Source organism: Ranitomeya imitator, chromosome 1 (assembly GCF_032444005.1).
Source record: "Ranitomeya imitator isolate aRanImi1 chromosome 1, aRanImi1.pri, whole genome shotgun sequence".
In the NCBI taxonomy this organism is placed as follows: Eukaryota; Metazoa; Chordata; class Amphibia; order Anura; family Dendrobatidae; genus Ranitomeya; species Ranitomeya imitator.
The window spans coordinates 799,828,045-799,851,609 of NC_091282.1; the positions used below are offsets into that span (position 1 = coordinate 799,828,045).

Consider the following 23,565-nt stretch of genomic DNA (forward strand, 5'->3'; position numbering starts at 1 on the left):
CCACATATGGGGTATCGGCGTACTCAGGATAAATTGTACAACAACTTTTGGGGTCCATTCTCACGCCCTACAGACGTGTCTATCGGATGGACCCACTGGACCGCAAATACAGCGGTTACTGATACCAGGAAGGGAGAACCAGACCAGGAAAGCAGGTTCAAACGCTTTATTGTACAGTAATAAAAACACTAGGGGAGACACCCCAAAGGAAGGCCACAGGGCCACAACACCAGAAAGCCTCTAAGGAGACCAAGGCTTGGAGTGACCCCTATACAGGGATTTCCCCTAGACCACCAATAGATGGTCCGATGAGGCAGACACCTGTGTTAAACCGACCTAGGAGGTAGGAAGAAAAGAATAAACAAAACAGGGCTGAATGTGGAACTTGGAAGCAGGAAGAAGACTGCAGGGAATCTCACAGGATACTGGACTCAGGATGCTGTGGAGACCAGACTCGATCCTAGGGAAAAAAGGAACACAGTAAGACAGGCAAATTGGACTGATAAGCCTAGCAGGATCAGACCTGGAGCAGCAACTTCAGGATAATAGAAGTTGCCCAGGCGGCATCCAGGAGTGACTGAGATCCTTATATACCTCCAGCCTCCAGGTGATAGGCCGGGAGGAGGGGCAGTGAGTAGGGAGGGGCTGACCCTTTAAGAAGCCAGAGAGCTCGCCTGCCCGCCCCCTATGCACTCCCTAGGAGAGGGAGAGAAAGGAGGAAGTGCAGCAGACATGGGAGCAAGGACCCGGGCAGCATGTCTGCAGGGACTGACCGCGGAGCGCCGGCGGACGACCGGAGCGTGACCCTGCTGACTAAGGACAGGACCAGAAGAGGTAAGAGCAGGCGGGGAAGAGAAAGAAGACGCCCCGGACTGCGAGGTGGTGACATCCATTTTCTCCTATTACCCTTGGTAAAGTAAAACAAATTGGAGCTGAAGTAAATTTTTTGTGAAAAAAGTTAAATGTTCATTTTTATTTAAACATTCCAAAAATTCCTGTGAAACACCTGAAGGGTTAATAAACTTCTTGAATGTGGTTTTGAGCACCTTGAGGGGTACAGTTTTTAGAATGGTGTCACACTTGGGTATTTTCTATCATATAGACCCCTCAAAATGACTTCAAATGAGATGTGGTCCCTAAAAAAAATGGTGTTGGTTCCAAAATTGTGCTGATGTAAAGTAGACATGTGGGAAATGCTACTTATTAAGTTTTTTGTGTGACATATCTCTGTGATTTAATTGCATAAAAATTCAAAGTTGGAAAATTGCGAAATTTTCAAAATTTTTGCCAAATTTCCGTTTTTTTTTTACAATTAAAAGCAGGTAATATCAAAGAAATTTTACCACTATCATGAAGTACAATATGTCACGAGAAAACATTGTCAGAATCACTGGGATCCGTTGAAGCGTTCCAGAGTTATAACCTCATAAAGGGACAGTGGTCAGAATTGTATAAATTGGCCTGGTCATTAACGTGCAAACCACCCTTGGGGGTAAAGGGGTTAAACGGGTCCGCTGGGGTGATGTTATGGCAGCTAGATGGTATACCTTCCCCGGGCTTCCCAGTGTGTAGGTGGTGGATGGTGTGAGGCGCAGTGAAGAACAAGGACACAAGGTTGCAGTCTCTTTACCTTTTTACTGTAGACTTCAGCATCCACAGTCCAGAGCACTAGATCGCAGGGCAGGCAGAGTCCGGCCAGTTTGGAGGCAAATCCAGAGTCCCTTTATCCAGGTGGAAATCAGTAGCCTTCCTCTAGCGCCTGGGTGTTGTAGTACCTTACTGCTAAGCCTCTCATAAGGTCCTCACAACTGTTGTAGATGTTCTAGATGTTATGTCTCTCTCTGTCCCCCAGATGGATAGGACAAACCCGTATGACCGGTGGCCTGGGGCTTTTTACAGGGACTCTAGCACGCCCTGGCCTCTCGTGAGTGCCACCTTGCCTCCTGGGTATGAGGCGGATCAGTAACTTGCAATTAGCTGTCCTGCCTGTCTCTGGAGCAAGGCATAAAGGACTGTTGCGCCCTCGGTGTTCCGGCTACAGGATCGTGCGCCTCAGAAGGAGGCAGCCTTTGCAGGGCAGAACGCCTTCTGGTTTCCACGCCTTTTGCTATGACTTCTTTCTCACTCTCTACAATACAGTTCGCTTTCGTGTCCGTTCTTAGGAACTGCCGCACATGGGGCAGGCGCAGCTCCGTGATCTTCTCTCTAGGCCTCTGACAGGATCCCACCCCTGTCAGGGACCAACTACCTGAGCAAAGCTCAGCCAGCATCTGCATAACCTCCTCTCCAGGCCACCAGTTTTACCTAATTGTGAAGAGTGCCCTAATAAATAGGAGCATAGCTCCCCCTGGTGGACTGGAGTATGAAATGTGTTGTATGTTTGTGGTACCTGGTAAAGAGATCTCCTTTATTGCCTCCAAACGTAACATCACTCCCCTCTAGAGGAGAATGATATTATTGCAACGACCATGACCCTGGGGCGCTGCAGATACAAAATACAGGTATTTACAATGATGGTCCAGCCATCTTCAGGGGGTGGGGGATAGATGGAGATAGTGAATGGGCTACATACACAAACATAAAATGGCTTTGATTAAGGAATGTGATAGGCCGCTCTGAACAAATGTGTTTTGAGGGCACGCATGAATCTAGGTAAATTGTGGATGGTCCTAATATCTTGTGGTAGAGCATTCCAGAAGATTGGTGCAGCGCGGGAGAAGTTTTGGAGTTGGGAGTGGGAGGTACGGATTAATGCAGAGGTTAGTGGAAAGTCATTTGCAGAGTGCAGCGGTCGGTTAGGCCGATAGACAGAAATGAGGGAGGAGATGTAAGGGGGTGCCGCACTGTGGAGAGTTTTGTGGGTGAGAACAAGTACTTTGAATTGGATTCTATAATGAATGGGCAGCCAATGTAACGATTGGCGAAGAGCGAACGTGTCCGAGTACCGATTAGCCAGATGGATGACCCTGGCTGCTGCATTTAGGATAAACTGGAGAGGGAAAGTCGAGTAAGGTGGAGGCCAATTAATAGAGCATTGCAGTAGTCTAGGCGGGAGTGGATTAGGGCGACAGTGAGGGTTTTTGTTGTTTCAATGGTGAGAAAAGTGCGGATTCTAGAGATGTTCTTTAGGTGTAAGCGGCAAGAGCGGACAAGAGATTGTATATGGAATGTGATGGAGAAATCGGAATCAAACATAGCATCCAAACAGCGTGCCTGCTGCCGTGGTGTTATTATGGTGCCACCCACGGAAAGGGAAATGTCAGATTTAGGGAGGTTAGTAGACGGGAGCAGAAGTTGTTCAGTTTTAGAGAGGTTGAGTTTTAGATAGAGAGCGGACATAATGTTTGAGACTGCGGACACAGTCACTGGCATTCTGTAGTACAGCGGGAGTAAGGTCAGGGGATGACGTGTATAGTTGTGTGTCCTCAGCATAAAGATGGTACTGAAAGCCAAATGTGCTGATGGTCTGTCTACACCATGTTCCAAATTATTATGCAAATTGGATTGTGTCATCTTAAACACATGTGATAATTAGTTTTCCTGGTGATTCTAATTAAAGGAAAACTACTTAAAAATGATGTTCCACATTATTAAGCAGGCCACAGGTTTCAAGCAATATGGGAAAGAAAAAGGATCTCTCTGCTGCTGTAACGTGTTAAATAGTGCAATGCCTTGGACAAGGAAAGAAAACATTAGATATTTCACGAAAACGTAAGAGTGATCATCATACTGTGAAGAGATTTGTAACTAAACAGAGCACAGACAGACAGAGTTCATGCAGATAAAGGCATAATGAGGAAGGTTTCTGCCAGACAAATTCATTGGATTAAGAGAGCAGCTGCCAAAATACCATTACAAAGCAGCAAACAGTTATTTGAAGCAAAAGAAACAAAAGAGAAAACAGCTGACCGCACCACCGCTGTAGCTGCCTGCCTCCGCTCCAGGCTAATTAGCCCCAGCTGGTCCCCAGATCTCGGGTGCTGAAACCAGGAGAGAACAGATATCCCAGATGCACGAAAAGAAAAAACGGCAGCACTCACCGATCTTCTTGACAGGTACCTTTATTAGTTAAAAGTCTTCACGGCTCGGGGGTGAATGAACAAAAGAATGTGAAGGCAGAACGATGGCCGTTTCGCGCCGGTCTAGCGCTTCAACGGGTGACTGACAACGTTCTTCCATGTATAAAAAGCATGTATAAAAAGCAGAAACGTGCCTTCAGGAGCAAAATCATCTTCATGCATGACAATGCACCATCTCATGCTGCAAAGAATACCTCTGACTCATTGGCTGCTATGGGCATAAAAGGAGATAAACTCATGGTGTGGCCACCATCTTCCCCTGACCTCAACCCTATACAGAACCTTTGGAGTATCATCAAGCAAAAGATCTCTGAGGGTGGGAGGCAGTTAACATCAAAACAGCAGCTCTGGGAAGCTATTCTGACTTCATGCAAAGAAATACAAGCAGAAACTCTCCAAAAACTCACAAGTTCAATGGATAAAGAATTGTGAAGGTGATATCATATCCTATGTAGTGATGAGCGAGTGTACTTGTTGCTCGGGTTTTCCTGAGCACGCTCTAAGTATTTGTTAGTGTTTAGAGATTAAGTTTTCATCGCCGCAGTTGAATGATTTACAGCTATTAGCCAGCCTGAGTACATGTGGAGGCTGCCTGGTTGCTAGGGAATCCACACATGTAATCGAGCTGGCTAATAGCTGTAAGTCATTCAGCTGTGGCGATGAAAACTTAATCTCCGAACACGAACAAATACTCGGAGGTCACCAGAGCGTGCTCGGGAAAACCCGAGCAACGAGTACACTCGCTCATTACTATTCCTAAGATAACATGCATCTTGGCCTGTTAGGATGTTATGGAGTTAAATAGATGTTTTGTTCAGTGAATGTGACCTCCTAATGCTGCAAATTCCACAAATGAGCATTTTCAGTTCTTTAAAACATATCAAATGTTTAGAAATTTGTTGTGAATTCTGTGGCTGAATTCACTCCTGTGGTCACAAGTGGTACTGCAGCTTCTGAGCTTCCTCCCTCAGGTGTTCTGGTGAGCTCGTTAACTGCTTCATTACTTAACTCCGCCTGATGCTGCTATCCTTGCTCCTTGTCAATGTTTCAGTGTTGGATCTGAGCTTCTCCTGATTGTTCCTGTGACCTGCTGCTCTGTATAGCTAAGTGCTTTTTGCTTTTTTGTTGCTTTTTTTCTGTCCAGCTTGTCTTTTGTTTTGCTGGAAGCTCTGAGACGCAAAGGGTGTACCGCCGTGCCGTTAGTTCAGCACGGTGGGGTTTTTTTTGCCCCCTTTGCGTGGTTTTGCTTTAGGGTTTTTTGTAGACTGCAAAGTTCGCTTTACTGTCCTCGCTCTGTCCTAGAATATCGGGCCCCACTTTGCTGAATCTATTTCATCCCTACGTTTTGTCTTTTCATCTTACTCACAGTCATTATATGTGGGGGGCTGCCTTTTCCTTTGGGGAATTTCTCTGGGGCAAGTCAGGCCTATTTTTCTATCTTCAGGCTAGCTAGTTTCTTAGGCTGTGCCGAGTTGCCTAGGTAGTTGTTAGGCGCAATCCACAGCCGCTTTTAGTTGTGTTTAGGATAGGATCAGGTGTGCAGTCTACAGAGTTTCCACGTCTCAGAGCTCGTTCTTGTATTTTTGGGTATTTGTCAGATCACTGTGTGCGCTCTGATCGCTAAGCACACTGTGTTTCTGGATTGCCTTCATAACACCTGTCATTAGCAAACATAACAGAAATTCTACTGTGCCTAATAATTTGGAACAGTGCATTTTGAGTTTTTATTCATTTTGGAGATTATACTGTTAACATTGGGAGGTTTCTTCAATAAAATTCGATGTATACTCTAAGGGGTGATGACTTTTATTACACTGACTGTCATTTGCACCGACCATTTAGGAAAATCCCAGAAAAATGTAATTTGCATAATAATTTGGAACATGGTGTAATTGGGGCTGTGTAGAGGGAGAAGAGAAGGGGGCCAAGGACTGAGCCCTGAGGTACCACGACAGCAAGAGGAAGAAGATATGACGTGGAGCCAGCGAACAGAACACTGAAGGAGCGGTCAGAAAGATAGGAAGAGAACCAGGAGAGAGCAGTGTCCTTAATGCCTAGTGACTGGAGCCTAGAGAGTAGGAGACGGTGGTCAACAGTGTCAAAAGCTGCAGAAAGGTCGAGAAGAATGAGCAGAGAGTGGTCACCATTACATTTTGCTGTCAGAAGGTCATTGGTCACCTTGATGAGTGCAGTTTCTGTCGAATGTAGTCCCGTGGGAGCCCAACTGCACGAAACGGCCATCGTCTTTGGAAGCCCGTTTTTTCCTGCCTGTCATGCATTTGACATGATGTCAGAATAAAGTTTGGATTTTATCTGGATGGTGAGTGCCCGCTTCTCTTCTTTACATGTAGCAAGTACAATTGATCTCTGGGAGCTGGCGCACTGCAGCTTCTTTGTGCCGGCTGTCAGCTTGACAGTCGGCATAGAGAACAGCTGACTCTCAGTCCGGGGGGTGGCAAAATGAAGCTGCCGGGGGAGAAACACCGGACCGCCACATTAGGCGGGGCACATGCCGGCTGCCCACCCCTAGATACACCTCTGGGGCGTGGGAAAGGTGGAATCCACCATGCAAAAGTGCACCAGGAGAGGCTATGTCAGAAGGGGTGAGCCAGGTTTCGGTGATGGCGAGGAAGGAAAGTTTGTGAGTATTTATGAGGATGTGGGAGAGCTTGTTGCAGACAGAGCGAGCGTTCCACAGAGCTCCTGTTAGTGGGACTAGGGAAGCGGGGGCTGGGCGAATGGGTATAAGGTTAGAGAGGTCACGGAAATTTGTGATAGAGCGTGGATGGGAGGTAGAAATGACTGTGGGAATGTGGTGAGGAGGATCAGGATTTGGAGAGATATCACCAGCAGTGAGAAGGAGCAGAGAAAGTGTTAGCAGGTGGGAGCAGGAGAGGGCATGAGGGGGCTGTCTGTGCTTGGAGACAGAGGATTGTATGTAGAGGAACAGTTCTGAGGAGGAGGTGAGGTGGATGGGGAGGATTGAAGAGGAGATGAACAGTTCTTTACTAGGAGTAGGGATTAAGGGGGGTTAGTTGAAAGTGAAGAATTATAGGGGTGAGAGTGCAAGCAAACAAACATTGTTTACTGTGACTATGTATCCAGTTACCTTCAGTTCCCTTCTGGTTCCATTCTGGATTAATTCATAGTTCCACACTTCTATGATGCACTTGTATGGTGCACGCTGCAGACTGACGTGTGATGTGTGACTAAACCTCATCTGAGCTAACCACACAGGAAAAGTCCCAGGGACTATCTTTTTCTCACACAAACATGCATCTGTCATTATTATACTGCAGTAATTGTTTCTAGATTGTCACAGGTTTGACAGAAGGAATGAGGAAAGTTCTATTCTACTGCAGAAACGTTCAAACTCCTAAGAGGTTCTGCAGCAGTTCCATGATATGAGTGATAGTCTTGCTGGGGCTGCATGTGTCTGGACCTGGGGTGCAATAGAGGAAGGGGTAAGGCTACGTTCACATTAGCGTTGTGCGCCGCTGCGTCGGCGACGCAACGCACAACGCACGCAAAAACGCGCCAAAACGCACGCAAAAACGCTGCGTTTTGCGACGCATGCGTCGTTTTTTGCCGAAATTTGGACGCAAGAAAAATGCAACTTGTTGCGTTTTCTTGGTCCGACGCTTGCGGCAAAAAAGACGCATGCGTCACACAACGCAACAAACAAAAACGCATGCGTCCCCCATGTTAAATATAGGGGCGCATGACGCATGCGTCGCCGCTGCGTCGCCCGACGCAAACTAGCATAACGCTAATGTGAACGTTACCTAAGTGACAGCTGAAGGGAGGGGGCTACAAAGTGAAGCCCCAGTTAGAGATTTTAGTCCCTGCAGTTGCAAAGGGTTGCCACTAGCGGGCAGTAGAGATCAGTTGTCTTTGTATCTTTACTGCTGCAGCAACCTCACCTCAAATAAAAGATGGCAGGACTTCAGAAACAGCTGTCAGCCGGGAAGGAGCATCTCTGCAGCTAGCCTGGACCTAAACATGAGCTTCAAGGCAGCCTGGAGTGAGAGTATCAGCACAGCCAGGCCACCAAGGACAGTCCATGAGCATCCAGCCTCCTGCAGCCAGCAGCAGATGCATGATCAGCAGTCCCCAGTCACACAGGAGATCAGCCTCTAATCTCACAGCAAAGCTGTCAGCTCCACATCCACAAGCAGAGCCCATCTTAAGGAGCAGGAGCTGAGAGGAAGCCTGCAGAATGAGGTAGGAGACCCCCTCCCTGCTGTGCCTGGTGCTTGGAGAAGGGGGGAGTGTACAATGTCAGGATCAGACTCCATTCATTGTGGCTGTGGATAGATCAGGCACATGCAGGGGGGATGGCAGAGGACCCCCTAACCACACTGCCCACCTCCTCATCCCCTGTCCCTCTGCATGCACCCAGCACATACACAATGACACTAACACAGACTGATGGCCAGGAGGGGGTGGGCTATTGTGCTGCACACTGTAACCCCCTCTGCCCATTTCTCATGCATTTAACCCCTGCATTGCTACAAATTAGCCATACCTATGGGCACTATGGCATAGTAATGGCGGATTAGGGGTTGGCTTATGTCAGCTTTAACCATTCACTTCCCAAGGCATCATGCAGCAGGCCTGTCATTGCTTGGGTCTGCCTGGCAGGGAAGGGGTTACAACCTTCATTCCAGCAAACCAATGTAAGTGTGTCCTCTGTAATGACATCATCAGTGGATATATCCTGTGTGATGCTGAGGACAGCAGCAGATATGCATCTGCAGTAAGTGATTATTTCTATAGATTTATCATAACTGGAAGGCAGAAATAATGTATATATAGTGTGTGCACGTCTGTATATATAGTGTATGCATTTCTGTATATAGTGTGTGCATGTCTGTATAGTGTGTATGCGTCTGTATATATAATGTATGCATATCTGTATATAGTGTGTGCACATCTGTATAGAGTGTGTGCGCGTCTGTATATATAATGTATGCATATCTGTATATAGTGTGTGCACATCTGTATAGAGTGTGTGCGCGTCTGTATATATAATGTATGCATATCTGTATATAGTGTGTGCATATCTGTAGTGTGTGCGCGTCTGTATATAGTGTGTGCGCGTCTGTATATATAGTGTGTACATATCTCAATATAGTGTGTGCATATCTGTATATAGTCTGAACATCTGTGTATATAGTGTGTGTACGTCTGTATAAATAGTGTGTGCATATCTGTATATAATGTGCAAGTCTGTATATACAGTGTGTGCACGTCTGTGTATATAGTATATGTGTGTGTGCACGTCTGTATATATAGGTGTGCATATCTGTATATATAGTGTGTGTGTGTGTGCACGGCTGTATATATAGTATGTGTGTTTGCACGTCTGTATACATAGTATATGTGTGTGTGCACGTCTGTATATATAGTATATGTGTGTGTGCACGTCTGTATATATAGTATATGTGTGTGTGTGCACGTCTGTACATATAGTATATGTGTGTGCGCGCACGTCTGTACATATAGTATATGTGTGTGTGCACGTCTGTACATATAGTATATGTGTGTGCGCACGTCTGTACATATAGTATATGTGTGTGTGCACGTCTGTTTATATAGTATATGTGTGTGTGCACATCTGTACATATAGTATATGTGTGTGTGCACGTCTGTACATATAGTATATGTGTGTGTGCACGTCTGTTTATATAGTATGTGTGTGTGCACGTCTGTATATATAGTATGTGTGTGTGTGCACGTCTGTATATATAGTATGTGTGTGTGTGCACGTCTGTATATATAGTGTGTGTGTGTGTGCACGTCTGTATATATAGTATGTGTGTGTGTGCACGTCTGTACATATAGTATGTGTGTGTGTGTGCACGTCTGTACATATAGTATATGTGTGTGTGCACGTCTGTACATATAGTATATGTGTGTGTGCACGTCTGTACATATAGTATATGTGTGTGTGCACGTCTGTATATATAGTATATGTGTGTGTGTGCACGTCTGTATATATAGTATATGTGTGTGTGGACGTCTGTATATATAGTATATGTGTGTGTGCACGTCTGTATATATAGTATATGTGTGTGTGTGCACACGTCTGTATATATATAGTATACAGTGGGGCAAAAAAGTATTTAGTCAGTCAGCAATAGTGCAAGTTCCACCACTTAAAAAGATGAGAGGCGTCTGTAATTTACATCATAGGTAGACCTCAACTATGGGAGACAAACTGAGAAAAAAAAATCCAGAAAATCACATTGTCTGTTTTTTTAACATTTTATTTGCATATTATGGTGGAAAATAAGTATTTGGTCAGAAACAATATTTCATCTCAATACTTTGTAATATATCCTTTGTTGGCAATGACAGAGGTCAAACGTTTTCTGTAAGTCTTCACAAGGTTGCCACACACTGTTGTTGGTATGTTGGCCCATTCCTCCATGCAGATCTCCTCTAGAGCAGTGATGTTTTTGGCTTTTCGCTTGGCAACACGGACTTTCAACTCCCTCCAAAGGTTTTCTATAGGGTTGAGATCTGGAGACTGGCTAGGCCACTCCAGGACCTTGAAATGCTTCTTACGAAGCCACTCCTTCGTTGCCCTGGCGGTGTGCTTTGGATCATTGTCATGTTGAAAGACCCAGCCACGTTTCATCTTCAATGCCCTTGCTGATGGAAGGAGGTTTGCACTCAAAATCTCACGATACATGGCCCCATTCATTCTTTCATGTACCCGGATCAGTCGTCCTGGCCCCTTTGCAGAGAAACAGCCCCAAAGCATGATGTTTCCACCACCATGCTTTACAGTAGGTATGGTGTTTGATGGATGCAACTCAGTATTCTTTTTCCTCCAAACACGACAAGTTGTGTTTCTACCAAACAGTTCCAGTTTGGTTTCAACAGACCATAGGACATTCTCCCAAAACTCCTCTGGATCATCCAAATGCTCTCTAGCAAACTTCAGACGGGCCCGGACATGTACTGGCTTAAGCAGTGGGACACGTCTGGCACTGCAGGATCTGAGTCCATGGTGGCGTAGTGTGTTACTTATGGTAGGCCTTGTTACATTGGTCCCAGCTCTCTGCAGTTCATTCACTAGGTCCCCCGCGTGGTTCTGGGATTTTTGCTCACCGTTCTTGTGATCATTCTGACCCCACGGGGTGGGATTTTGCGTGGAGCCCCAGATCGAGGGAGATTATCAGTGGTCTTGTATGTCTTCCATTTTCTAATTATTGCTCCCACTGTTGATTTCTTCACTCCAAGCTGGTTGGCTATTGCAGATTCAGTCTTCCCAGCCTGGTGCAGGGCTACAATTTTGTTTCTGGTGTCCTTTGACAGCTCTTTGGTCTTCACCATAGTGGAGTTTGGAGTCAGACTGTTTGAGGGTGTGCACAGGTGTCTTTTTATACTGATAACAAGTTTAAACAGGTGCCATTACTACAGGTAATGAGTGGAGGAAAGAGGAGACTCTTAAAGAAGAAGTTACATGTCTGTGAGAGCCAGAAATCTTGATTGTTTGAAATAAAATGTTAAAAAAACAGACAATGTGATTTTCTGGATTTTTTTTTCTCAGTTTGTCTCCCATAGTTGAGGTCTACCTATGATGTAAATTACAGACGCCTCTCATCTTTTTAAGTGGTGGAACTTGCACTATTGCTGACTGACTAAATACTTTTTTGCCCCACTGTATGTGTGTATGTAGTGACCCTCTATTAGAGCGCTGCTGCTCCTGGTTGACAGCCACATACTCACCAAGGTCTTAAAGCGGCAGCTAACCATTTTTCCTATAGTGGCATTTTCCTCGGCAGATATATATATATATATATATATATATATATATATATATATATATATATATATATATATATATATATATATATATATATAGGCCTCGCCATTTGCTATAATTGTGTGCACGGCAGTGTGTTGTGTGGCAGATATATAATGTGCGACCAAGAAAGAATATCCAGTAATATATGGGGGTGATGATCAGTGACATCAATGGTGACCGAGTCAGTAATCATTGTCTGGCTGAGAGGCCATATATGTGTATGTATATAGGGGGGTACATCATGATGAGCTGTTGGAGGGGACTGTTTGCACACAGGACCCCCTGCAATCTAGGAGAGACTGGCACATTTTAATTAGAAATGATTAGTGATGAGCGAATATACTCGTTACTTGTGATTTCTCGAGCATGCTTGGGAGTCCTCCGAGTATTTTTTAGTGCTTGGAGATTTCGTTTTCCTCACCTCAGCTGATTGATTTACATCTCTTAGCCAGCTTGATTACATGTGGGGATTCCCTGGCAACCAGGAAACCCCCACAGGTACTTATGCTGGCTAACAGATGTAAACAGGGGCAGATTATCAGAGGGTCAATATGGGCGGTAGCCCAGGGCCCAATGGTCTGGGGGGGCCCTGGTCTACCGCACAGATTGACCCTCCACTAATTGTCTGAATGCCCGCCGGCATTTGTGTGCCCCCGGACCCGGTGGGCAGAGAGAGGGGGCCCGCATTGGTTGGGAGGTGCGTGTATCAGCCGGTCAGCTGAGAGCTCCGAGTCCCTGCACCAGGCCTGCACAGCAGCACACCACATAATGGCTGCTCTGTGCACAGGACCTGTGATGAGGTCACAGGATGGGAGGAGTCAGGGGTCACATGATCGGGAGGAGGACCTCCGTGTACAGGACTTTGCTGGTTGCCATGGCGCCGGAGGAGGGTAAGGCAGCGTATGTGTGAGGTCAGGAGGTGTTTACAGGGTGGATGTAGCAGAGCCGTGTGTGTACGAGGTGTATGGATCAGAGCAGCGTGTGAAAGGTCTATGGAGCGGAGTCATGTGTGTACGATGTGTACGGAGCCGTGTGCATGAGGTGTACGGAGCGCAGCCGCGTGTGTACGAGGTGTACGGAGCAGAGCAGCGTGTGTATGAGGTGTACGGAGCGGAGTCGTGTGTACAAGGTGTACGGAGCACAGCCGCGTGTGTACGAGGTGTACGGAGCGGAGTCGTGTGTAAGAGGTGTACGGAGCCATGTGTACAAGGTGTACGGAGCACAGCCGCATGTGTACAAGGTGTACGGAGCGGAGTCGTGTGTAAGAGGTGTACGGAGCCATGTGTACGAGGTGTACGGAGCACAGCCGCGTGTGTACAAGGTGTACGGAGCGGAGTCGTGTGTAAGAGGTGTACGGAGCCATGTGTACGAGGTGTACGGAGCACAGCCGCGTGTGTACGAGGTGTACAGAGCAGAGCCGCATGTGTACGAGGTGTACGGAGCACAGCCGCGTGTGTACGAGGTGTACGGAGCGGAGCCGTGTGTACGAGGTGTACGGAGCACTGCCGCGTGTGTACGAGGTGTACGGAGCACAGGCGCGTGTGTATGAGGTGTACGGAGCGGAGCAGCATGTGAAAGGTGTACGGAGTGGAGTCGTGTGTACGGAGCACAGCCGCGTGTGTACGAGGTGTACGGAGCACAGCCGCGTGTGTACGAGGTGTACGGAGCGGAGCAGCATGTGAAAGGTGTACGGAGTGGAGTCGTGTGTACGAGGTGTACGGAGCACAGCCGCGTGTGCATGAGGTGTACGGAGCACAGCCGCGTGTGTACGAGGTGTACGGAGCGGAGCAGCATGTGAAAGGTGTACGGAGTGGAGTCGTGTGTATGAGGTGTACGGAGCACAGCCGCGTGTGTACGAGGTGTACGGAGCACAGCCGCGTGTGTACGAGGTGTACGGAGCGGAGCAGCATGTGAAAGGTGTACGGAGTGGAGTCGTGTGTACGAGGTGTACGGAGCACAGCCGCGTGTGTACGAGGTGTACGGAGCGCAGCCGCGTGTGTACGAGGTGTACGGAGCGGAGTTGTGTGTAAGAGGTGTACGGAGCCATGTGTACAAGGTGTACGGAGCACAGCCGCATGTGTACAAGGTGTACGGAGCGGAGTCGTGTGTAAGAGGTGTACGGAGCCATGTGTACGGAGCACAGCCGCGTGTGTACGAGGTGTACGGAGCACTGCCGCGTGTGTACGAGGTGTACGGAGCACTGCCGCGTGTGTACGAGGTGTACGGAGCACAGCCGTGTGTGTATGAGGTGTACGGAGCACAGCCACGTGTGTATGAGGTGTACGGAGCACAGCCGCGTGTGTACGAGGTGTACGGAGCGGAGCCGTGTGTACGAGGTGTACGGAGCACTGCCGCGTGTGTACGAGGTGTACGGAGCACAGGCGCGTGTGTATGAGGTGTACGGAGCGGAGCAGCATGTGAAAGGTGTACGGAGTGGAGTCGTGTGTACGGAGCACAGCCGCGTGTGTACGAGGTGTACGGAGCACAGCCGCGTGTGTACGAGGTGTACGGAGCGGAGCAGCATGTGAAAGGTGTACGGAGTGGAGTCGTGTGTACGAGGTGTACGGAGCACAGCCGCGTGTGTACGAGGTGTACGGAGCGCAGCCGCGTGTGTACGAGGTGTACGGAGCGGAGTTGTGTGTAAGAGGTGTACGGAGCCATGTGTACAAGGTGTACGGAGCACAGCCGCATGTGTACAAGGTGTACGGAGCGGAGTCGTGTGTAAGAGGTGTACGGAGCCATGTGTACGGAGCACAGCCGCGTGTGTACGAGGTGTACAGAGCACTGCCGCGTGTGTACGAGGTGTACGGAGCACTGCCGCGTGTGTACGAGGTGTACGGAGCACAGCCGCGTGTGTATGAGGTGTACGGAGCACAGCCACGTGTGTATGAGGTGTACGGAGCACAGCCGCGTGTGTACGAGGTGTACGGAGCGGAGCCGTGTGTACGAGGTGTACGGAGCACTGCCGCGTGTGTACGAGGTGTACGGAGCACAGGCGCGTGTGTATGAGGTGTACGGAGCGGAGCAGCATGTGAAAGGTGTACGGAGTGGAGTCGTGTGTACGGAGCACAGCCGCGTGTGTACGAGGTGTACGGAGCACAGCCGCGTGTGTACGAGGTGTACGGAGCGGAGCAGCATGTGAAAGGTGTACGGAGTGGAGTCGTGTGTACGAGGTGTACGGAGCACAGCCGCGTGTGTACGAGGTGTACGGAGCGGAGTTGTGTGTAAGAGGTGTACGGAGCCATGTGTACAAGGTGTACGGAGCACAGCCGCATGTGTACAAGGTGTACGGAGCGGAGTCGTGTGTAAGAGGTGTACGGAGCCATGTGTACGGAGCACAGCCGCGTGTGTACGAGGTGTACGGAGCACTGCCGCGTGTGTACGAGGTGTACGGAGCACTGCCGCGTGTGTACGAGGTGTACGGAGCACAGCCGCGTGTGTATGAGGTGTACGGAGCACAGCCACGTGTGTATGAGGTGTACGGAGCACAGCCACGTGTGTATGAGGTGTACAGAGTAGTGCCGTGTGTGTACGAGATGTATGGAGAGGAGCCGTATGTGTATGAGGTGTACGCAGCGGAGCTGTGTGTGTGCAAGGTATGCGGAGCAGTGTGTGCAATGTGTATGGAGCGGAGCGGTGTGTATATGAGGTGTACGGAGTAGTGCCGTGTGTACGAGATGTATGGAGCGGAGCCGTGTGTGTATGAGGTGTATGGAGCGGAGCCGTGTGTGTATGAGGTGTATGGAGCAGAGCCGTGTATGAGGTGTATGGAGCGGAGCTGAATGTGTACGGAGTGGAGCCGTGTGTGTATGAGATGTATGGAGTGGAGCCGTGTGTACGGAGCAGAGCCGTGTATGCAAAGTTTACGGAGCGCAGCCGCGTGTGTAGGAGTAGCTATGTGTGGCCATTATCATGTGCGGCCAATATACAGTAAGGAGCATCATGTGTGGCCATTATACAGTATGGAGCATCATGTGCGGTCATTATACAGTATTATTGTGCATCATGTGCGGTCATTATACAGTATGGAGAATCATGTGTGGCCATTATACAGTATGGAGCATCATGTGCGGTCATTATACAGTATGGAGCATCATGTGCGGTCATTATACACTATGGAGCATCATGTGTGGTCATTATACAGTATGGAGCATCATGTGCGGTCATTATACAGTATGGAGCATCATGTGCGGTCATTATACAGTATGGAGCATGATGTGCAGTCATTATACAGTATGGAGCATCATGTGCGGCTATTATACAGTATGGAACATCATGTGCGGTCATTATACAGTATGGAGCATCATGTGTGGCCATTATACAGTATGGAGCATCATGTGCGGTCCTTATACAGTATGGAGCATCATGTGCGGCTATTATACAGTATGGAGCATCATGTGTGGCCATTATACAGTATGGAGCCTCATGTGCGGTCATTATAAAGTATGGAGCATCATGTGTGGCCATTATACAGTATAGAGCATCATGTGCGGTCATTATACAGTATGGAGCATCATGTGTGGCCATTATACAGTATGGAGCATCATGTGCTATCATTATACAGTATGGAGCATCATGTGCTGTCATTATACAGTATGGAGCATCATGTGCTGTCATTATACAGTATGGAGCATCATGTGTGGCCATTATACAGTATGGAGCATCATGTGTGGCCAGTATGGAGCATCATGTGTGGTCATTATACAATATGGAGCATCATGTGTGGTCATTATACAGTATAGAGAATCATGTGCGGTCATTATACAGTATGGAGCATCATGTGTGGCCATTATACAGTATGGAGCATCATGTGTGGCCATTATACAGTATTGAGCATCATGTGCGGTCATTATACAGTATGGAGCATCATGTGCAGTCACTATACAGTATGGAGCATCATGTGTGGCCATTATACAGTATTGAGCATCATGTGGGGTCATTATACAGTATTGAGCATCATGTGGGGTCATTATACAGTATTGAGCATCATGTGGGGCCATTATACAGTATTGAACATCATGTGGGGTCATTATACAGTATTGAGCATCATGTGTGGCCATTATACAGTATTGAGCATCATGTGGGGTCATTATACAGTATTGAGCATCATGTGGGGCCATTATACAGTATTGAGCATCACGTGGGGTCATTATACAGTATTGAGCATCATGTGGGGCCATTATACAGTATGGAGCATCATGTGTGGCCATTATACAGTATGGAGCATCATGTGTGGCCATAATACAGTATTGAGCATCATCTGGGGTCATTATACAGTATTGAACATCATGTGTGGCCATTATACAGTATTGAGCATCATGTGGTCATGTGGGGTCGTTATACAGTATGGAGCACTGTGTGGCCATTATACAGTATCGAGCACTGTGTGGCCATATTTTTTTTATAATTATTCTTTATGAACAGTGTGATCAGCAGTGCTAAATGGGTGTGGTTGAGACATGGATATGGGTGTGACTAGTGAATGGGTGTGGTGAGAGGTGTGTCCCAAAATTTGCTGCGGCGCGCAACGCATAGAGCATCATGTGCGGTCATTATACAGTATGGAGCATCATGTGCGGTCATTATACAGTATGGAGCATCATGTGTGGCCATTATACAGTATGGAGCATCATGTGCTGTCATTATACAGTATGGAGCATCATGTGCAGTCATTATACAGTATGGAGCATCATGTGCTGTCATACAGTATGGAGCATCATGTGCAGTCATTATACAGTATGGAGCATCATGTGCGGCTATTATACAGTATGGAGCATCATATGCGGTCATTATACAGTATGGAGCATCATGTGTGGCCATTATGGAGCATCATGTGCGGTCATTATACAATATGGAGCATCATGTGTGGTCATTATACAGTATAGAGCATCATGTGCGGTCATTATACAGTATGGAGCATCATGTGTGGCCATTGTACAGTATGGAGCATCATGTGTGGCCATTATACAGTATTGAGCATCATGTGCGGTCATTATACAGTATGGAGCATCATGTGCAGTCACTATACAGTATGGAGCATCATGTGTGGCCATTATACAGTATGGAGCATCATGTGCTGTCATTATACAGTATTGAGCATCATGTGCAGTCATTATACAGTATGGAGCATCATGTGCAGTCATTATACAGTATGGAGCATCATGTGCGGCTATTATACAGTATGGAGCATCATATGCGGTCATTATACAGTATGGAGCATCATGTGTGGCCATTATGGAGCATCATGTGCGGCTATTATACAGTATGGAGCATCATATGCGGTCATTATACAGTATGGAGCATCATGTGTGGCCATTATGGAGCATCATGTGCGGTCATTATACAATATGGAGCATCATGTGTGGTCATTATACAGTATAGAGCATCATGTGCGGTCATTATACAGTATGGAGCATCATGTGTGGCCATTATACAGTATGGAGCATCATGTGTGGCCATTATACAGTATTGAGCATCATGTGCGGTCATTATACAGTATTGAGCATCATGTGGGGTCATTATACAGTATTGAGCATCATGTGTGGCCATTATACAGTATTGAGCATCATGTGGGGTCATTATACAGTATTGAGCATCATGTGGGGCCATTATACAGTATTGAGCATCACGTGGGGTCATTATACAGTATTGAGCATCATGTGTGGCCATTATACAGTATGGAGCATCATGTGTGGCCATTATACAGTATGGAGCATCATGTGTGGCCATTATACAGTATTGAGCATCATGTGGGGTCATTATACAGTAATGAACATCATGTGTGGCCATTATACAGTATTGAGCATCATGTGGTCATGTGGGGTCGTTATACAGTATGGAGCACTGTGTGGCCATTATACAGTATCGAGCACTGTGTGGCCATATATTTTTTTTTTATAATTATTCTTTATGAACAGTGTGATCAGCAGTGCTAAATGGGTGTGGTTGAGACATGGATATGGGTGTGACTAGTGAATGGGTGTGGTCAGAGGTGTGTCCCAAAATTTGCTGTGGCGCGCAACGCATAGAGCATCATGTGCGGTCATTATACAGTATGGAGCATCATGTGTGGCCATTATACAGTATGGAGCATCATGTGCTGTCATTATACAGTATGGAGCATCATGTGCAGTCATACAGTATGGAGCATCATGTGCAGTCATTATACAGTATAGAGCATCATGTGCGGCTATTATACAGTATGGAGCATCATATGCGGTCATTATACAGTATGGAGCATCATGTGTGGCCATTATGGAGCATCATGTGCGGTCATTATACAATATGGAGCATCATGTGTGGTCATTATACAGTATAGAGCATCATGTACGGTCATTATACAGTATGGAGCATCATGTGTGGCCATTATACAGTATTGAGCATCATGTGTGGCCATTGTACAGTATGGAGCATCATGTGTGGCCATTATACAGTATTGAGCATCATGTGCGGTCATTATACAGTGTGGAGCATCATGTGCAGTCACTATACAGTATGGAGCATCATGTGTGGCCATTATACAGTATGGAGCATCATGTGCTGTCATTATACAGTATGGAGCATCATGTGCAGTCATTATACAGTATGGAGCATCATGTGCAGTCATTATACAGTATGGAGCATCATGTGCAGTCATTATACAGTATGGAGCATCATGTGCGGCTATTATACAGTATGGAGCATCATATGCGGTCATTATACAGTATGGAGCATCATGTGTGGCCATTATGGAGCATCATGTGCGGCTATTATACAGTATGGAGCATCATATGCGGTCATTATACAGTATGGAGCATCATGTGTGGCCATTATGGAGCATCATGTGCGGTCATTATACAATATGGAGCATCATGTGTGGTCATTATACAGTATAGAGCATCATGTGCGGTCATTATACAGTATGGAGCATCATGTGTGGCCATTATACAGTATGGAGCATCATGTGTGGCCATTATACAGTATTGAGCATCATGTGCGGTCATTATACAGTATTGAGCATCATGTGGGGTCATTATACAGTATTGAGCATCATGTGTGGCCATTATACAGTATTGAGCATCATGTGGGGTCATTATACAGTATTGAGCATCACGTGGGGCCATTATACAGTATTGAGCATCACGTGGGGTCATTATACAGTATTGAGCATCATGTGTGGCCATTATACAGTATGGAGCATCATATGTGGCCATTATACAATATGGAGCATCATGTGTGGCCATTATACAGTATTGAGCATCATGTGGGGTCATTATACAGTATTGAACATCATGTGTGGCCATTATACAGTATTGAGCATCATGTGGTCATGTGGGGTCGTTATACAGTATGGAGCACTGTGTGGCCATTATACAGTATCGAGCACTTTATGAACAGTGTGATCAGCAGTGCTAAATGGGTGTGGTTGAGACATGGATATGGGTGTGACTAGTGAATGGGTGTGGTCAGAGGTGTGTCCCAAAATTTGCTGCGGCGCGCAAAAGTTGGGAGGTATGGTAATATGTGGTCTGGAAATGGTGCGGTGGTATTTGTCCCTTGTATGTGCTATTATTCGATCACTGTGGTTGTAATTTGTGGTCTGGTCATGGTGCGGTGGTATTTGTTCCTTGTATGTGATATTATTGGTCAAGATATACCTAAATTGTATTGCAGATTTTAACAAATATTTCCTAGGTTACAGTAGAGTAGGGCCCGGCCCTTTTTCTGGAATAATCTGGTTCGGGTATATCATGACCCCTGTCACGTGACCCCCGTCACATGACCCCCGTCACATTACCGGGGGGGCCCACAGTGTGTGAACAGCCCGGGGCCCTGGCTACCCTTAATCCACCCCTGGATGTAAATCATTCAGCTGTGGCAAGAAAAACTAAATCTCTCAGCACTAAAAAATACTCGGAGGACCCCCGAGCGTGCTAGAGAAATCTCGAGTAAAGAGTCTATTCGCTCATCACTAGAAATGATCTTTTTGCCCCAAATTCATCTGCTCTCAGTGATTTATTGGTCACCTGTTGCCACAATGACCCTGATGTCTACAAGGTGCGGTCCCCATATTGCTCGACAGCTCCTGGAGCTTTAATTATTGGCTCTGATGAGCACGGTTATAAATATTGACCGGAGATCAGCAGCTGCCACACAACATGGCACCGCTCATCTCTAAGGGAGGTGATGGGGAAAATCCAGTGGTAGACTGCTGGAAAATCAGGAGGACTTGTCACCAATTATATAGGGGTCCTGTGTCCCCCCGTAAGTTGTAAGTGACATATTATATCAGCAACACCAGGGAACGAATTGGTAAAAATTGAACATCACATTGTTGGAGAACCTCATTACATTATATACGAGATACGTACTGATTTAAGGGACGTGTCGTCAGAAAATTATCTATTGCTTAAATCAAGTTTTTACGCTAAGTAAATACTTATTTATATATACACTCTGCATTGAAAATTAAAATTAGATCTTGCATTTTTCGCACCAGCCACTGAGGATTTTTTAGTCTCTAATTTCTTTTCCTTTCACTTTAACAACAATGGTCAGACCCTGACGCTATCTTTTGTATTAAAGTATCTAAGACCATGTGCAAAGGTCATGCATAGTGAAGAGAGGAGGAGGAGGTGAGCTGTGACATCGCCTATTGTGATTGGAGGATTCTGTGTATAGAGCTGTTACCTGTCACTATAATCCTGCCTCTGATGAGATGACACAGGACGTAACCTGTAGTCATGGAGCCGCATGGCTCTGCATAAGAGCTGTGTATAAAAATCAGTACATTTTTAATCAAAATTACTTTCTACAGTTGCTTTATTTATCTTTTTATGCATCAGATCATCAAAAGTATTCACACCCTAATACAGGGGCACAGGCTTGCTTTTCTTAGCTGCAGCGTGGGCCCCGCAGTGTCACACGGAGATTTGTGGCCCCGCAGCCGCTGCCCCGTGGGTGGCGTCACCAGTGGATGCTATTAGTGGACTGGGACGTGTTTGTACATTTCTGGATAAATTGAGCCGAGGTTTATAATATTTTCATCTTCTGATCCGGAGATTTTCTGTAAATGTTTAGTCTGCGCCGGGCGCCTCGCTGTGCTTCATTACAGGCGATATTTCTGCAAAAAAAGGAGAAAAAATATGGCTGCAGATTGGCAGCACAGGGAGCCCCTGACATTACTGCCATAGTTATCAGAGGGCATGGAGGATGAATATTAGACTCAAATATGCAAGAAAGCATTTTGTATTTTTTGTTTCTCCTCGTTCTTGGTCCATAAACATCTCCTTCAAGACCCCAAATCACATTGAGAGGAAGACTAACAAACAGCAGTCCCTTCCTCATCCTCCTATAATCCGGCCTGTTCTCCACGTGCCATACCTCTGGAGATCATCACGCCAGTCTCCGGCTGCAGCAGGAGCCTCTCCCTTTTACTCAGTCTACAATAGTGGATGGGAAATGCTGAGCCTGCTCTTCACAATAAACTCAATCTGAAGGGTCTTTTGTTCGTGTGGTCAGACCGCCACCAACCATCAGAATAAAGGAGTTCTCTACCCCCACGCAAACACTTACTCGGGGAACTTTTTTAGACTTTGTAGAAATATGATGGCCCTGCAAATATTCTGCACGGATGACCCCGATCCATTATAGTGGGAGCAGCTCCGATTTTGCGGGTCTCAGCCTGACTTCATTTGAAAATTCATAAAATATAAGCCACACCCCCACTTTACCATAGCCACACCCATTTTTAAAGATAAAAATAACATTTATTAATGTTCTTATTCTTAAAGTGGCTGTCCCCTACTTAGATTCTGATGACCTATCATTAGGAAGGGCAATCAATAAAAAAAACGATGGGGGTCCGACACCTGGCACCAGCACCAATCAGCATTTTGGAGAATATGGTAAGCGGTGGCTGATCGGGCAGAACATCACAGCAACGTACATTTTGTAGTGGTCGTTCTTGGTACTGCAGCTCAAATCACATATACTTCACATCCAGCTGATCATGGGGGGACACAAGTGTCAAACCCCTCCCCCACTGTTCGTATATACCACATACAGTACAGACCAAAAGTTTGGACACACCTTCTCATTTAAAGATTTTTTTGCGTTTAGTTGGACGATCATTTATTTTTCAACAGGACAATGACCCCAAACACACCTCCAGGCTGTGTAAGGGCTATTTGACCAAGAAGGAGAGTGATAGGGTGCTACGCCAGATGACCTGGCCTCCACAGTCACCAGACCTGAACCCAATCGAGATGGTTTGGGGTGAGCTGGTCCGCAGAGTGAAGGCAAAAGGGCCAACAAGTGCTAAGCATCTCTGGGAACTCCTTCAAGATTGTTGGAAGACCATTTCCGGTGACTACCTCTTGAAGCTCATCAAGAGAATGCCAAGAGTGTGCAAAGCAGTCATCAAAGCAAAAGGTGGCTACTTTGAACAACCTAGAATATAAGACATAATTTCAGTTGTTTCACACTTTTTTGTTAAGTATATAATTAAACATGTGTTAATTCATAGTGTTGATACCTTCAGTGTGAATGTACAATTTTCATAGTCATGAAAATACAGAAAAATCTTTAAATGAGAAGGTGTGTCCAAACTTTTGATCGGTACTGTACATTGACATGTAAAAGTTTGATCACCCCTGGTCAAAATTACCCTTATTGTGAACAGTT

The 23,565-nt window shown here is 46.4% G+C and overlaps 1 protein-coding gene across 4 annotated transcripts in view; it reads left to right on the top strand.

The window, feature by feature from the left end:
• The first annotated feature begins 7,942 nt into the window (after nucleotides 1-7,942).
• EVL (Enah/Vasp-like) overlaps nucleotides 7,943-23,565 on the top strand; it is a 223,175-nt gene continuing 207,552 nt past the window's right edge. Inside the window, exon 1 of one of the 4 annotated variants that reach the window (XM_069738372.1) lies at nucleotides 7,943-8,303. In XM_069738372.1, the coding sequence (XP_069594473.1) occupies nucleotides 8,299-8,303 (5 nt within the window). In that variant the 5' untranslated portion in view covers nucleotides 7,943-8,298. Of the gene's footprint in view, nucleotides 8,304-8,337; nucleotides 8,839-23,565 lie in introns of those variants that run through there. The other 3 variants (XM_069738343.1, XM_069738342.1, XM_069738364.1) reach the window with 3 other exon arrangements.